This window comes from Notothenia rossii, assembly GCF_949606895.1.
Source record: "Notothenia rossii genome assembly, chromosome: 8".
Classification (NCBI taxonomy): Eukaryota; Metazoa; Chordata; class Actinopteri; order Perciformes; family Nototheniidae; genus Notothenia; species Notothenia rossii.
This window is the reverse complement of record NC_136906.1, coordinates 19571257-19589752: the sequence shown is the minus strand read 5'-3', so window position 1 is coordinate 19589752 and position 18496 is coordinate 19571257. Positions and strand designations below refer to the sequence as shown.

The 18496-nt window shown below is 41.5% G+C and overlaps 1 protein-coding gene and 1 long non-coding RNA gene across 5 annotated transcripts in view; one reads left to right on the top strand and one right to left on the bottom strand.

Annotated features, from left to right (window-relative positions):
• dock6 (dedicator of cytokinesis 6) overlaps positions 1–1796 on the bottom strand; it is a 31592-nt gene extending 29796 nt beyond the window's left edge. For all 4 annotated transcript variants that reach the window (XM_079645794.1, XM_079645795.1, XM_079645796.1 and 1 more), the window contains exon 1: positions 1581–1796. In XM_079645794.1, the coding sequence (XP_079501920.1) occupies positions 1581–1630 (50 nt within the window). In that variant the 5' untranslated portion in view covers positions 1631–1796. The remainder of the gene's footprint in view (positions 1–1580) is intronic.
• Positions 338–17503, top strand: LOC307016618. The gene is made up of 2 exons (XR_013801856.1): positions 338–611; positions 5793–17503. It is a non-coding gene; the product is annotated as an uncharacterized lncRNA (long non-coding RNA).
• Positions 17504–18496: the final 993 nt, after the last annotated feature.

Below are 18496 nucleotides of genomic sequence, written 5' to 3'. Positions count from 1 at the left end.
CCGGCTCCAGGGAGCAGGCACAGAGCCAGAGCTCTGTCCGTGGCCTTCATGGACCAACGGAAAATGGGAGGATTATAGAGAGACAAAGCAGGAAAAATAAAAAAATTACAATCCTCTCACAGAGACAGCTGCTCCTTTACAACCACATAATGTCTGCCTCTCTCATATACACAGCTGTGAATGTTTCAACATTTCCCAAACCATAGTTCTCATGATTACACAGCTACAGTTCATGCCGTCATTCCATCAATACACATGGACTGTAAAGCAGAGATGAATGACCTCTCGCCCAATCTCTGAGATACAACAAGACTTTCTGACGTGGCATTATTTGAAATCGGTCTCTTTAAGTGTTATGATTTTATAATCACTCGCTGTATCCTTAGACCATGTGGAAACAGTTTGAGCAGCCTTGATTTAAGACAGGAAAAAGGGAAGCTATCGACTGCAAGGGCAATAGCCTGAACACCCCTTCCCACCCTTTTCCTGCATCCGGCACAAAACAATGGACTGGGACGCACCAAGGAGGGCAGACAGGACTTTGGGAATGCAGTGGAAGACTGTCCAAGGAAGCTCATTTCTCTACAGGACATGTTATTGACGATCAGCAGGTAAAGTGAATCAAAACAAAGCCCCCTTGTGATGGTGCCTGGTCAAAAGTGTAAAGAACTGCTGTAATGACATGATTTCAGAAAGTCTTTCACTAAAATAATTTACTTGCAGGTCAATGATAAGAATCTGTCATCCTGTTTCTTTTCTGGAGAAGCTATCTGGATTTGCAAGGGAAAGCTGTTTCTTTAGATGAACTGTGACGACAGGGTGATTTGGTTCAAAAATATAAAACCCAGACAAGCACTGGTGAACAAAGTTTGGAGGATCTTCATTCATGAAAAAGGGCTATTGTAGCATGCAGGGAGGCACTTGGTTGCAAATACTACCACTGTTGTTATCCCATGCTATTCAAAGGTCCAGCTGACAGATGTGACATGCCTTTACGACTTCTCCTGGAACCTTGTCAGTATTTAGTAAGTATAGTGACACATACTAGAGGATCATCCCATGCAGCACTAAACCCTTCCAGAGAAGGGAAAACCAGTTCACAACATGTGGAAACAGGTTGCTACAATAATGCTGCAAGGGGTTCACACAGCAAAATATCACAATGGATGTCACTTGGTAGTTGTTACCATGTTGCTAAGTGTAAAGCAGTTCATATTACTTTGTTTTAAAACTCACAATGAAACAGCTGGGACATTAGATAAGCCCTCCGCTTCACAATGTTATCCTGCATTAACGTTAGCTCATGCATTGTTAATGACAATGCTCCTGCGATGCTACGCTACGGTACTTAAACAAAACATGCTATTTAACTATTCAAAGTGCCAGAGATAATATATAGGAGCCCAAACTGCTTCAATTGAGATGTTTTATTTCAGGTAGGTACAGTGGTGTTTAAACCGACCGGTTTATAGTCACCAATACCTTTCAAATCCTAGCTAACTGGCTATGTGTCCAGCAGGTCACTCTCACGGCACAACTGTGCGTTAGCTGTTAAACAATAACTTCTGTTACTGCCTCACCGGTTGATTTTATGAGCAAACGCCCTCCTCTCGCTCGCGGTAGATGTCATTTCTTATCCCCCCATGTAAAGAAGCTTTTCGAAGACAACTGAAATCACTCTCCTCCTTTGCTTTGGCTAATACGTCCCGTCTTGTCTTGAGTGGGGATGCGGACTTTCTCGGACGGCTTCCTCCTCCACGCTGGGACCGGGCATGGATCCTCCCTGTTCCGCCTAGCGGCTGGGAGCCAAACCCGCCGTTAGTGTCAAGTCCGCAAGGACACATGCACTACATCCGGTGAAACTTAAAAATAAAGTACAAACTAAACTCAGATTAGATAACACATATGCGACAACATTTTAGCTTTAAAGCATTTATTATGTGTTACACGTTTAAAAAAAAACTCTAAATATGGGGTTGAGTAAAAAAAAAAATCGTTTTATAAAATGTCTCTTTAAGGATCAATAATAGTTCAAGGATAGTTATCATCGCAATCAAACAATGAATCATGTTTTACCTTCAATACTAAAAGCATGCATTGTTTGCACAATACATAATTATCAAAGTAAATATCACCAGGACGCTTTACTGTACTTCCGGTTTCACTAGCTTCCCCACTAATTTGACATGCAGCTTGCTGCAGGTGGCTTCATGAACCGTCTGCTCATGCAGAAATCTCACCTGACCGGTTTACAGCAACCTGCTACTGTCTGTCGCTGATTCACCTCAGTTTAGGGGTTTCACTGGTTTCATTTCTGTGTTAAATTTAGGAAGCAGGACAGAAAAGTTTCAAGCCCTCCGTTTCTCTCACGAGATCATAGCCTACTCTAGAAGTGATTACTTTACTTTCACAACATGACTTTGACTGCCTGGCATGAAATGTTCTATTTTAGTCAAACAGGATTGGAAATTTCTTCCGTTAGCTTCAGCCCTCAAGGGCGTCTTTATGTATTGTTGATGCCAAGTTAAATCTCATTAGAAAAAAACTGCACAATAGCAGCATCTAGAGGTCAGCTTGCACTACATCATCATCTTTAGAGATGTGTTGTACTGAAACTCCAGCAGCAGGGGGCGCTGTTTACCACGATTAGAGAAGAAAGAAAGCCTTGCCACATCGGTGATTGTTTAAGATTCAGTCCTCAAATTTGACCTCTACGAGAAGATGAGAAATAGCTGCGGCTTTGTTTACTGGCTCGCTGCCTAACAGTAACTGCAAAAAAACATCTTCCAAAACAAAAAAATAAGTAGCCAGTAAAGGGTTCTGGATTCATTAAGGAGGGCTAAACAAATATGTCAGAAACTGTTTATTTGACGGGCTCTTTCTTGTATGTTTGAGCAAATGAGGAATGACATTGTCAGTGAGTCTTCCCACCAATGGAAGACTTGTCAGTTTATTATGATGGCAGGTCTTCATCCCCCTCCTCCCTGCCTGCAATCACTCCATACCCCCATGCCTACTATGAGGAATTCATATAACAGTGCTTGCTGCAGCAGCCCTCCCCCACTGCTCTCTCCTTCTACCCCACAGTCGCCCTATTCAGCACCCTGGAGAGCTGCTGCAGGTACTCGGCCGTCCTCTGTGAGATGGCTGATGAATGGCATGAATTCTATACGAGGAATGTGAAAAATGGAAATGGGGGAGATGGAGGTAGAAATTAACCTTGCGTGACAGGGGCTTGGCTGAAGCCGAGCAACGACAGGCGTCTGAGGGATATATGTTTATGTATGCAGCAGCAGACAGAGCAGCATTAGAGCTCGCAGCCGGCACGAGTCTGGTCCATAGACAATGCTAACGAAGATAAATTCAGCTTGTGCTCACGTCTCTCCCCTTTTACAGGCATGCTTTTATCACAATGCTACCATTTCTTTATTTGTTTTACTTTATATTCTCCTCCAATGTTCAGCAGATTTATTTTTGTAAAATTAAAAACACAATATTATTGTTTCCCAGGAAATTGATATGTATTTACTTTTCAGACATTTCCAATTTCACTAAACTGAATAAATATGTTTCGAATTATTTGCTATGAACACTTAAGTACACAGTGTACATACACAGTGTTGTGTGATCGTTTGACATTGCAATGTCCTTGTACAGTTGGAAGCCCACCTACTATAAGGGGGCTGAACCCATGCATGTTTTATCCTTTGGTCTGCACCTTCCCTGCCTGCTTCCTTGCCTTTCTGTTCATTGAAGGCTTTCAATTCCTAGATCGGCACTATTGTTTGAGTGCCCAGCCCCCACGGCAGCGAGAGCCCCCCACCACCACCACCACCACCACCACCATCACTGCTGTGTTACCGAAGAACAAAAGAGAGAGTGTCAGACACCACCCACTAGATCTCTTTCACACCAGAGCCCCCACCTCAGTTCCAGATGGGGTTGCCTTTTTTCAGGGTTTCTCTCAACCCCAAGAGTCCTCCAAAATTGAGGCACCCCTCCCCCTGGACCCCACTACTCAGCTGCCCGTCATCCACCTGCTCCGCCGCCACGCGCCCGTGGCCAGGGCACCGCCCCTCTCCATCCCGCCACACCAGGGTGTCCTATTAAAATCATTAACCACTCTTTGCTGGGGTCTGCTTCCAGGACATCACTCTGCCAGCAGTAAAAACTTTAACAACATTATCTCCTAAATAGAAAGCAGCAACACACATTTTATCTTTTAAATAAAAAGTAAACATAATTCCAAAAAAAAAAAAAAATACACATGCATTAGCTGTTTAGAAAAAACACTCATGGTTTCCTAAAACGTACGATTTACATTTAAAATCATACGTTTTTATAGTCATTCTATATCTTCCTACTCCAGCTGCTCCTAAAACAGGATGGAGGAATTACACCAAAGTTAATATTGTGATCAATAATGCTAATTCTCTCTGTCCTGTGGTGGTGTCTGATACAAGGGGCAGGCAGATGCTCATTTGTTTATATCTCTCAAATCATCAACACGTTGCGTCTTCAAGAGAATCTGTGCTTCGACCTCCACCCCTGAATTGACCTTTCCCCTCCAGGGACAGAGGGTTAGCAACAGGACACATCTGCTACAGGACAGCTGTTACGTCTCATAATGTCGTCCTACAGTCAGGGTGGGAGGCTAGGGGCTAAAGGTAATCATTGCTGAATCACTTAGTTTAAATCTGCTTAATTACTACACAAGATTCAAACCCATACCTCTTGGTATTCCCCCCCCCCCCTTCTTCATCCACAAAACAATATATTGTGCTAATCAGATACAGACTTAACAAAGATATATTGCATTTCTATGCTTATTAGCTGTCAAACTGTGAAGAATCAATAGTATCGTGTACAGCAACACTTAAGGTTTAGCTACAAATATGCACAGCACACTCTCTCCTCTCCCTACATTACATGCATGGATGCCTGCTATGCCGTCACTCACTAACCAAGATTTATGGAAATGTTCCCTTCCAGCTCCTCTGAGTGCAGTGCAGTGCACGGAGCACGCTGCTATTACTGTATGCTTCATCTTTCAATGTATGCAGATATATGCATATGGTATGTTTATGGGTTCTTTACAGCACTTGCTTTATACTTTTTACAGGTTCTGTGCTGCAGGAAATGACTAAACCCCCATCACCATCACCATTACCACTACCCCCATCCCACCACCATCCTCCAGTCCCTAAGGGTTCAAGCACCCAAATCAATTGAAAGAAAGACGAGTGCTCTGTGGTCCTCCCCCTACATCTGTCAGGGAGGGAAAGCAGGAGGGGCCGCACTCACGGGCCGAACAGGAGAACAATATCACTCCATCTGTCACAAACCGTTTCATCTCTGACGGGATGAAATATAGCTCACAAATACATCTACTTCTATATCATCTATGTGTATTCGCTTACCGGTGCCCAAGCCTCTACCAATTACCAGAAGCATACGCACTGGCTTTTTGTCTCACATTACCTTCCTCCCACCACATAGCACTCTCCAACCACCTCGCAAATTATGCTTTTAAGCCAAACAGCATGTTAAAGAAAATTATTCCACTTTACACAGTAAACCAGTTAATGAAAATGGAAGACTACCAAGTAATGAAATTTGCATGTAAAAAGTTGTCGAATGAATGTGCAGAGCAGCGAACCCTAAAGCTTAATGAAACAGCCCGCACATATTTTATTTGGGGGAAATACTGAAGAAAAAACAAAGTGAGATGCAATCTGTTAATAACCAGAGAGCTCTTTCATATTTCGATCTTGCTGCTGCTGTGTTTGCAGGATGGGTGTGGCCCGCTGATTCGTCTTGCCTGCTGAGCTGTCGCGGCTTTGTGACGTCCACGATCCTGTTTGCTCTATCAAATCATGCAATCGGACTGGTCACAGCTCGGCGCTGGGGAAATAATGACAACCCATGACAATACCTCCACAATGCTTCACACTGATCTCCGACAGAACGAGGTAGCCCGGTGATCCAGTAAGCTTTAAGAACACCACAACATGGACTGACTGTTTGCTGGAGGAAGGAACAAAAAACTAAAACCCATATCCCCAAGAGCCATCATGTCTCTCTGAGCAGCAGGTAGCTGCAATCTCAGTCATTCATATTTAATTCCACAAGAGTTTCCGGCCAGACTAATGTGCTATTGATTTCAAGTCTCCTATTACTGAACGAGGGAGGGTTATGATGGGGAGAGAGATGGCCTACAGGGAGTGAGAGCAAGAGATTGAAAGAGGAGAGGAGGAAAATGGAGGGTGGAAAACAGAGTGCTAAACCAGAGAGTTTCTCTAGGAAACATTATAATTTTCCATTTATACAGCCCAAGCTATCGATCTAATATTCGTATAATTCTTTGTTGAATACAAATGGAAGACATTTTACATGAAAGCTCAAAGAGTACATTTAGGTTAAATGTGTTGTATATTATTCATCGTTCATTAAAAGTCAGGCCATTTACACAGCTCATGAAGCTGAAAACAGCTCTGCTTAACAGGCAAGCACACTTATATCTCTGCTTTCGTTTTGTGTCTTGTCACTTGTGTGTTTTGTTCATGTCAGATAGAATTAAAGCAGCAGTAGGAAAAGGAGCAGGAAAAAACAAACAAAGAGAATGTCTAAAAGCTTTGTGTATTTAAGGTTTCTCCCTGGATACCAGCTCAGACAGGACAAAATGAAAGATTAATAACCATGGCTTTATATTTAAAAAGGTTTTCAGTAAAACATGGTCCCTGTAAAGGAGGTTAGTCCTTCTTCACCCAACCATAAAGACACACTCGACTAAGGTGGCACAGATATTGTATTAATATACACCGGCACCTCAACTCATTCTTCAGTCAGATAAAAAGAATCTGGAGCATTTCCTGAAAAGGTGAAACGCGTCTCGCACTGGAGTGAACACAAACAAACAAAGGATAGATTTGTCAATTGTGAATTAAAAGGAGACACATGGAAAGCAAAATATATTCCATAAATAAAAAGATGACAAGAGAGTCTACTTTAGAGACTTCCTCCCACCAGCCTGTCTACTCTAATAATAGCCCAGAGACAACACATCGAGACAGACAGAGGGAGAGAAAGATATAGAGGAAGGGAGGAGAGAGACAGAGAAAGTGTAAGAGTGAACCCATGAGGGAGACCACAAGAAAATGGCCAAATAATACATAAAGGGTTGAATTAGGCCAGTTGCCATAATCAACAAATGTCCTTTTTTTTTAAAGAGGCTAATTTAATATTGGATCTCTTCCTGAAAGCAATGGCTGCTTCCCTGCTGCTGCCACTGAGCCCTGAAACGCCACGAGCCAGGCCTGGTGGAGAGCAGAGACCACCGAGTTAACCAGACCTGAGGCTGAATCATCCTGCCCATCCCCCACACACACTGTCATAGTGTCACTCTCTCTCATTCTAACTCACACACTACCTTACCGCAGGGCAATGGCAACAGGCGCCCTTTTTAACGTAATATCACGAGAATAAGTGGAAAACAGAAAAGGCTAAGGAATTTAGACATAAAGGGTTTTTGCTATTTACAAATGATCATAATAAATTCACCATGCAGACATTCAACACAAAGTACATTTGTAATTCACATACTGCCCTATAGTTGATGTCCTTGTATAAGTGAAAAGATAGAACAGTATTACTACTGCTAATTGAAGATGCTATGTAAAATATGCGTTTTTGTTGTTCCTACTATAGCTTTGTTTCTGTTCCCACTATAGCTTGTGGGATATTTTCATTTAGGGACTGGAAGAAACCTGCCGCCCCAACTCAGATGTTCAATCTGACCATTGATTGACAGTTTTAGATTTAACCTGCTCCATATCTGGGGATAAGATACTGTTTGATGAATGTTGACATGTTTCTAATATTGATTGAGTTATAACAGGTAACACAGATGCAGAATCAGTGGCCAAGGGGCTACTGAGAGAGGTAATTCCAGAATGAGAATGAGAAGGTGAACTGTGATAATGAAAACAATTTGGTAATATTTCAACAGGTATTAAAGTAACTGAGGTTTGAAATGTAGAAAGAACATATTACAGCTAAGTTAAAACATAGTAATGTAATGAGATAGAATTTAATTTAGACAACATCTTGTAACTAGCCTGGTAAAGAAGTAAAAGCCATAGACTGTTTAGATCATTATGGGGATGTACATTTAATTTAAAGTCATAATGGAAAGACAGTTGATGACAGTATGTTGGATTTCTGTATTCATTTTTCAGCTTGATAATATCCAAGCACTGACAGGTAGAAGCAGTCTCGCCTGGAAATTATTCACTTTGTCAGTATCATGATTTTAGTTGTTTTTAAATCCATAACATTAGTGTGTTTCTTTACCAGAAACATTAGCAGTTCATATTATATTTAGATTTTAAATGGGATCTCAAGGATTTCATTTATAATAACACAGATGCTTGTCAGGAATTCAGAGCTATTGAGATATGTTATTTAGTTCACCTGAAGATGTTGGGGTTTATTTTGTTGACACAGGCCAAGTATTAGAATTCTGAAGCGGCCTACCAGTGGTGGGTCAAACACCTGAGGGCCCAGAAGCACTGAGCGTAGACTTGAGGGGTGGGTATCAGATTTCTCCACACAGGTTGCTGACGCCAAAAGGGGGACCCGAGGAGCAGGAGGCCGACACAGCGGAGTTCGTCAGGCCTACGTGACTCAACCCCAGGCTCTCCGGCCTCTACAGAGTGACCCAGAGGACATCTCATGCCGTCCGCCGAGGAGCAAAGGGGGACATCTGGTACTACTGGAGCCAGTGTGCGGCGAGGAACACTCCGGCTAGGACCTTGGAGGACATCAGGATGGACCTGGCTATCGTCAACGCGGACATCCCTACAGCAGACGACTTGGAAGCAGGCATCAGCGGACTGGAGGAGAAGGACCTCGCGGACATCCCTACAGCAGACGACTTGGAAGGAGGCGTCAGCGGGCTGGGGGACTTCTCGAGGCAGCAGAGGAGTCTACTTCTCTCTGATCAGATTCATCAGTTCCACCTTTGAAGGAAAGGCCGCATCTCCCCCTCCCTATCAGCTGCCCTTGTTGGCGTATTCCGCTGAGGGGGGGGGGGGGCCCTGATGATTCAACAACACGCAAGGATGCTGCTGTCTGGCACTCAGGCTCTCACTCTGATAGTTTCTTCACTGTCATTGGAGGTTGTTTTCTGTTCTCAAGGGTTTAATGAAGGGGGACAGACACCGTATTAAAGAAGGACAGTAGTTTTGTTTCAAATGTCTTATGTGTGTTGGTCTCGTTAATGCGAGACCAAAAAGGGGGAATTGAAGGATTATTTGAATTATTTGAAGTATTAAAGTAACGGGGTATGACAGGAAAGTAAAATCTGGTATATTCATTTTGGTGTCACCTTATATATGTTCATGTGTGTTAAATTTGAAGGGACAAAGTATCCTTTCCTCCCCCAATATATTGAGGTGAATTCTGTGTGCTTAGAGAAGAGATGGGAGCATGGGACACCATATTTGGAGATAGTGCCAGACGCTGGAATGCTTCCCTCGTAAAAAATGGGTGTGTGTGACACAATCTTGTAGCAGATGTGTATGTGTTTTCATTGAAGTAAATATAAGAGCTACATGATTACTGGTCAACTATACCTCTGTTCTTATTCTTTCATGTGTGGGTACTAAATGGCTACAAACATTGTGGAGAAATTAGCTTAAACATCTTTTATTACTCCATATGAAATGGAAACAGTTTTTATGACAGGGACGAGAGAGGTGGGGGAGGGACGCATTCCAGGAGTTTCAGCATGTCAATTGTCAGGGGAATCGACTTGTTTTCAATAGAGGTGTGTGGTTAGTTACTTTGTGTTAATAATAGCAGTATGTGTAAAGGAAGCTGGAAATATACAATGTGAAACCTTTTATTTGAAGTAAAGATGTGAACAATAGCTCAAACAAATGGAAGGGCCATAGGTAAGCCTGTGAGAAGTTTGACTATTTGAAAAGCATCTCTAATACTGCTTAAGAGCATAGGTAATGTGTTCCTCGTTGTTATTGATATGAAAGTAATTAACATGTATTACGTATATTTAGCCAACTATAACAACTATATCTTAAAACATACTTTTAACTTGTGTGTGGCAGTCAGGAGGCGGGAAGATGGACAAAGGGCCATAAAGGAGATGTGTGTGTGCTGGCTAAAAGCTGCTGTGTCGCACTGATTGGGTGCGACAGGCCATGTGTTGATCTCTGCCAATAAGATGACCTCTGGGGGAATGCACGTACACACCTCCTCCTGTGTTTTAGTATGAAAGCCTGTGTTTTCCTTTGGTTCGCGCTCTTGTTTTTCACCAGCCGTTCCTGAGACCTGTCTCACACACGTGGTAGAACCTGAGCCCGGAGTACTCTGCAGAGTGCTTCGTGATTTCTTTGTATTTTGTATCGTTACTGTATATCATTAAAGCCGGATTATTGTTTAACTTGTATTCTGGTGTTTCTTAATCCCTCCCTTCTCCCGAATTCAGCCGGCTTAGCAAACGACACGCGGAGACGAGGTTGGTTTTCAACATCCTCTAAATCTCCAACAAGTGGTGACCCGACGTTTCTGAGTGGGGTGTTTTCGGGGAAGAGACCACCAGCGGCAAGCGGACGAATGGTCCGGAGAAGAGGCCTAGAATAATCTCTGACAACTAAAACGAGGATCCTTCAATTGAAAGGTGAGCAGACAAGCCTGTTTCTATCGAAGGTCTGTAATTGGCTAAACTAAATTTTAGAGTTGTCAGAGACATATTCCGGTGTCACAGTTGTTGCGGTGGAATATACAAATACATATTTTAGATAGGTAGGAAAGTTATATAACATAAAAGTGAATCAACGAGGTATGTAAGACGAAGGTGAAAGGCCCCGTACTTTTTTCAGAAAGGAGACGGCTGAAGACTCGTTGGGGGACGTCCAGTGACCGTTTTCAGACGGCATCCAGGAGACGAATCTGAATAACAATTCTTAGGTTCATAGGAATCGAAGTTGAGTTATAAGTAAAATCCAAAGGAGAGTAACGCAACCTTCAAAAAGCAATTTTGAAGTGACCGGACCTCATTAATCCTTTGTTCTGTGGGGGTTGCTGAATAGACTGTACGGGGAACATTTTTTTCTGTGAATATTTACTGGTAACAAGGACAGTAAGTCAGATCAATAGATATGAAGTCTGTGAATATTGACTGGTAACAGAAACAGCCTAAGTCAGATGAATAGATACGAAGTCATAATGAAGGGAAAAGTTTAACGAGAGGAGCGTGAGTTAAGAGCTTACGAGGACAGTGGGTTCAAGCAAAAAAAAAAATTTGAATAAGAGGATAGCAGAAGTGTTAATTGTTGAAAGAAGCCCCCCCTTTTCCAAAGGAGAGGCTGAGAGCTACAGCGGGGGAGAGAGAAGGGGGTGTCAGTATTTGTCTGTGAGAGTTTCCCCCACCCTTTTTCCTCTCGAGAGCAGCAGCGGCCCGGAGGGTGTCTGCTTGCTTTTGTCTCTAGTGATCTGAAGTTGGACTGAAATACATAGAAAATTAACAGATCAAGGTGTGATTTGAAGAAGTAGATATATTGAAATTAATAAACAATGATTTGCTGTTATTTAAATATAGTCTTTGACAACTGATTGATACCGTTGCATTGCGTTGTGAATTTCATAGTATTTGTCATTAACTAAGGATTGTACTTAATTATACTTCAAGGAAAATTATGTTACATACAGTAACCTTAGGGGAAAGTAAAAAGAGATTTACTGAGAATATGAAGTACATTAAAGTTAAGGTTTTATTCAAATTAAATATGATAGATGGAGAAATCCACCTAGAATACGACATGGAAAGAGGAACATTTGTTAGACATGAAATAACGAACTCATTGGAAGAAATATATATATTGAGAGGTTATATAGAGTTACTGCTATTCTGGAAAATGTCATATTGTTTTGTGAGTAACATGAAATAAGAATATATTTACTAGATATAAGAACAACAGGCTTATCTAGGTTAACAGAACATTGCTATTAACCAGTTTCAGCTGCAACTATCCTGTCTTTGTTCTAAAGAGAACGTACGTTGCATTTACAATTAATATTAAGAAATGTTCACAATTGATACCATTAAAGACCGTTTGGGATTAATAGGACGAGTTTGTCATAAACATTCGTGCTTAGATGGAATAAAAGTGTTGAGAGATGTTCTCAAAAATGGGAGTTTTCACAATGCTTTTAGTTTTTATTGAAACAATTAAGTAATAAGGACAGAAAAATGTTCCGTGATGATTTATTTAGGTTTCAGCTTTAGTAATAATGAAGATTACATTTTGTAATAATTCCTTTAAGTGTTCCAAAATATATTCATGAACTGTAGTCAGATTACTTGTTTTAAATATATAGCGCTGGATACAGTTAGTTTTGTATTCTGTTACAAATCTAACCATGCTTGTAACACACAACTTAGATAAACAATTTGAAAAGAATAGAATAAGCAAGAAGATAAAAGATGAATCTATAGTGGTTAAGAAAAGTTTTTGTTTTGCCTATTAACTTAGAACTGAAGTAATGAAGAATAGGAAGACTGTTACCATTAGTGGGTTTAACGTTCACATGTTTCAGCATTCCTGACCATATAGACACTCAGCTGTTTTATTTTGTAACCCGCTGGGGGAGAGATTTACATTGAATTTTTCTCAGTAGCTGATTTGCTGTGATTACAGCAGCATTGGATAGTTGTGCGCCACCTTTGGGTTGTACTCTGAATCAGGGTGTTGGTGAAAAGTTGCTCATTGCAAACAGAAGAACTGTGCAAAGAACACATCTCAGAGGAGGGTTTCAAAGTTTGCTTGTGCCTCGTTGTCAAGGCAACCGTGGTGTGAAGAGGTACTGCAGTTTTGGGGGATTTCTGCGGCACAGAGGACAACGTGTGTCTGCTGATTGTATCACATTGATCCAGAGGTCCCTTCCCCCTCAGGACATCACAATGCCAGAGAGAGTTTCCTTGGAGCCCACTGACCAGGGCCGGTTCTAGCTTTTTGGGGGCCCTGCCACTGACTACAGCTGAAGAGGACAATGAATCATTGACTGTTCTCAATATGACAAGATCTTGAGACAGGCTGGTCTCAGTCTGTTCAGACTCTGAAGAAATCATGCAATGATTTTACAGCATAACTGTGCAAGAGTTTATCAGAAGGTGGTGTAGAACGATATGCTTAGTGTTTAGGAAAGGAGGCTGATTGTTTAATGATGGTCTGGAATGCTGAAAGGGTTAAGGTTTAATATCCTTGTTTGGCAAACAAGACATCTGATTATTATGTCACACATGATAATCTTGACATAGTGACTAGCTATGGGTAAACGTGTGGACGTTATACCATTATTATCATGAACTAAAAATAAATAGGGAAATAGTATCTGGTTAAAGATGAATGGATTTCATATCCTAGAGAGGATTAGTTATATTGTGAATACTTCACAAGGTATTTACTAATGTATTTTGAAGAACACACAAGAACACAGGTCCAGTTTTGTTTTTTTCTAGATTACATTTTCCATTACCAAAACTGTTCAGCTTAGGTCTAGCTTTAGACTTTGATAGTAAAAGAGTATTTAGGCTTATTTTTGTATATCTGACATTTTTTAAATATGTTGGCTATTCACTAGATAGAGAGGTGGCATTACTCTCTATTTGTTAAGAACATTTCTGAAGATTAAATATTTGTTTCATTCCTAATATTCCTATTTAGGATGTAATTTGAGAGTAACAAGGCTGATGCTGAAATTGGGAAATATGTTAGTGGTTTACATGATGTAAACAAAACAAAAAAAAAAAGATTTTGTTTGTTCAACCTCCAGTTAGATCTGAAACAGTAATAATGATTGATTTGGCCAAAGCTTAGTTTAACATCCTGATGTAACATTATGAGGTATGTTCACTTCTAAGGGTAAACAAATTGATAAAATGGATTATTATTATTATTGATTAATTTGGAATATTAATTCAAAAGGCCGTTTTCTGCAGGTTCACTTAAGAATGCCTTGCATGAACATTTGTCAGAACATTTGTTATTGTGTTTCCTAGGGGCGGTATATTAATAAAGTGTATTGATCATTTGTTTGTTAGACATCTGAAGAAAATGGTGCTGCGAACACGAGAAAAACTTTGTTGCATTGGTTGACATCAACACAATGATGTCACTAGTACAACTCCAGCTAGTAGAATATTAAAGTCTCTGCAGAGCACGACACATGGCCAATGAATCTGAGACCGAATGACCTTTGACCCTGACTGACAGTGTGACTTGAGAAAAGCACTATCAATGACTGACTCTGGGGCTGACCAAACTTGACTTTACAACCTGACAGTGTGGGTGTGAATGACTTTCTGCATGTGATCAGTGTAACTGCATGATTCTAAAACAATAACTAACCGAGCATGTCTTTGGACTAATACATTATTTTGGAGCTCCATGGGAAACACAGGTTTCCTACAATTCCACGCATTTGGAAAAATGCACATGTGACCCGTTTCTAATTCCCACAGGAGTTGGCGGTTTGCAAATGTAAAACTCAAACTAAAATCTAAAGATTCTGTTTCTTTTAGGACTGCCAGCTGGAAATGGACACTTATTTTCCCTGGAGTGTTTACTGTGAAAAATGATGGATGTACTTTTGTGAATGATGTTTGGTATTTTCTTATAACCACTGGTTACCTGAAGGTTTTCTTCCCATACAGGATTTTATTACACATGTTTACATGTGTAAAAAGGGGGAGTGTGGGATATTTTCATTTAGGGACTGGAAGAAACCTGCCGCCCCAACTCAGATGTTCAATCTGACCATTGATTGACAGTTTTAGATTTAACCTGCTCCATATCTGGGGATAAGATACTGTTTGATGAATGTTGACATGTTTCTAATATTGATTGAGTTATAACAGGTAACACAGATGCAGAATCAGTGGCCAAGGGGCTACTGAGAGAGGTAATTCCAGAATGAGAATGAGAAGGTGAACTGTGATAATGAAAACAATTTGGTAATATTTCAACAGGTATTAAAGTAACTGAGGTTTGAAATGTAGAAAGAACATATTACAGCTAAGTTAAAACATAGTAATGTAATGAGATAGAATTTAATTTAGACAACATCTTGTAACTAGCCTGGTAAAGAAGTAAAAGCCATAGACTGTTTAGATCATTATGGGGATGTACATTTAATTTAAAGTCATAATGGAAAGACAGTTGATGACAGTATGTTGGATTTCTGTATTCATTTTTCAGCTTGATAATATCCAAGCACTGACAGGTAGAAGCAGTCTCGCCTGGAAATTATTCACTTTGTCAGTATCATGATTTTAGTTGTTTTTAAATCCATAACATTAGTGTGTTTCTTTACCAGAAACATTAGCAGTTCATATTATATTTAGATTTTAAATGGGATCTCAAGGATTTCATTTATAATAACACAGATGCTTGTCAGGAATTCAGAGCTATTGAGATATGTTATTTAGTTCACCTGAAGATGTTGGGGTTTATTTTGTTGACACAGGCCAAGTATTAGAATTCTGAAGCGGCCTACCAGTGGTGGGTCAAACACCTGAGGGCCCAGAAGCACTGAGCGTAGACTTGAGGGGTGGGTATCAGATTTCTCCACACAGGTTGCTGACGCCAAAAGGGGGACCCGAGGAGCAGGAGGCCGACACAGCGGAGTTCGTCAGGCCTACGTGACTCAACCCCAGGCTCTCCGGCCTCTACAGAGTGACCCAGAGGACATCTCATGCCGTCCGCCGAGGAGCAAAGGGGGACATCTGGTACTACTGGAGCCAGTGTGCGGCGAGGAACACTCCGGCTAGGACCTTGGAGGACATCAGGATGGACCTGGCTATCGTCAACGCGGACATCCCTACAGCAGACGACTTGGAAGCAGGCATCAGCGGACTGGAGGAGAAGGACCTCGCGGACATCCCTACAGCAGACGACTTGGAAGGAGGCGTCAGCGGGCTGGGGGACTTCTCGAGGCAGCAGAGGAGTCTACTTCTCTCTGATCAGATTCATCAGTTCCACCTTTGAAGGAAAGGCCGCATCTCCCCCTCCCTATCAGCTGCCCTTGTTGGCGTATTCCGCTGAGGGGGGGGGGGGGCCCTGATGATTCAACAACACGCAAGGATGCTGCTGTCTGGCACTCAGGCTCTCACTCTGATAGTTTCTTCACTGTCATTGGAGGTTGTTTTCTGTTCTCAAGGGTTTAATGAAGGGGGACAGACACCGTATTAAAGAAGGACAGTAGTTTTGTTTCAAATGTCTTATGTGTGTTGGTCTCGTTAATGCGAGACCAAAAAGGGGGAATTGAAGGATTATTTGAATTATTTGAAGTATTAAAGTAACGGGGTATGACAGGAAAGTAAAATCTGGTATATTCATTTTGGTGTCACCTTATATATGTTCATGTGTGTTAAATTTGAAGGGACAAAGTATCCTTTCCTCCCCCAATATATTGAGGTGAATTCTGTGTGCTTAGAGAAGAGATGGGAGCATGGGACACCATATTTGGAGATAGTGCCAGACGCTGGAATGCTTCCCTCGTAAAAAATGGGTGTGTGTGACACAATCTTGTAGCAGATGTGTATGTGTTTTCATTGAAGTAAATATAAGAGCTACATGATTACTGGTCAACTATACCTCTGTTCTTATTCTTTCATGTGTGGGTACTAAATGGCTACAAACATTGTGGAGAAATTAGCTTAAACATCTTTTATTACTCCATATGAAATGGAAACAGTTTTTATGACAGGGACGAGAGAGGTGGGGGAGGGACGCATTCCAGGAGTTTCAGCATGTCAATTGTCAGGGGAATCGACTTGTTTTCAATAGAGGTGTGTGGTTAGTTACTTTGTGTTAATAATAGCAGTATGTGTAAAGGAAGCTGGAAATATACAATGTGAAACCTTTTATTTGAAGTAAAGATGTGAACAATAGCTCAAACAAATGGAAGGGCCATAGGTAAGCCTGTGAGAAGTTTGACTATTTGAAAAGCATCTCTAATACTGCTTAAGAGCATAGGTAATGTGTTCCTCGTTGTTATTGATATGAAAGTAATTAACATGTATTACGTATATTTAGCCAACTATAACAACTATATCTTAAAACATACTTTTAACTTGTGTGTGGCAGTCAGGAGGCGGGAAGATGGACAAAGGGCCATAAAGGAGATGTGTGTGTGCTGGCTAAAAGCTGCTGTGTCGCACTGATTGGGTGCGACAGGCCATGTGTTGATCTCTGCCAATAAGATGACCTCTGGGGGAATGCACGTACACACCTCCTCCTGTGTTTTAGTATGAAAGCCTGTGTTTTCCTTTGGTTCGCGCTCTTGTTTTTCACCAGCCGTTCCTGAGACCTGTCTCACACACGTGGTAGAACCTGAGCCCGGAGTACTCTGCAGAGTGCTTCGTGATTTCTTTGTATTTTGTATCGTTACTGTATATCATTAAAGCCGGATTATTGTTTAACTTGTATTCTGGTGTTTCTTAATCCCTCCCTTCTCCCGAATTCAGCCGGCTTAGCAAACGACACGCGGAGACGAGGTTGGTTTTCAACATCCTCTAAATCTCCAACAAGCTTTGTTTCTGTTCCTACCATAGTTTCCATGATAACTGCATATTTAGCAGTGTTTAGTATGTTCTGCTTGGGCTAATTAACGTCAAAACCAGTGGACTAATTTTGTAAATGCTTAGAGTTCATCCCTTTGGCACCAAGTAGCATTCCATGATATGCCAAGAGAAAAGGACCACTGCAACAAGACTCCTAATCACCACTAGTGGAGGAACCCTCAACAACAAGAAAATAATCAGTAGAATAAAAAAAAGGCTTTTTAGCAAAAGCAATGCTTGATCCTTTGATTCAGTTATGTACAATAGGCGCTTTAAATGCCCTCTTACCCACAGGGAGGATTCAGCTGCCGAGCTGCTAACCGGGGCTCTAATGAGGGGCCACAATTAAGCCCATTTATTCACATTAAGTGTGAACTCTAAGTGGGGCTGCAGTCAGTTGACGAACCTGGGTGCCTTTGTGTAATAAGAGCTGCTTTTATTCAGCAAACAAAGAGGCAAAAAACACAAGCACCTAATGACCAAATCTCTCCGTCTCCTCTCAGACGTTCATACACAGCGGCAGAAAAACACACATGCGTTGACACACACACACACACACACACACACACACACACACACACACACACACACACACACACACACACACACACACACACACACACACACACACACACACACACACACACACACACACACACACACACACACACACACACACACACACACACACACACACACACACACACACACACACACACACACACACACACACACACACACACACACACACAATCTTCCTCCCTCTTCAACAAACTGACTCAAAGGCTCCAACGCATCGAGGCTGAGTTGAGTCACTGCTTGACAGAACGGTGGGGGCGGGGTTAAGACAGA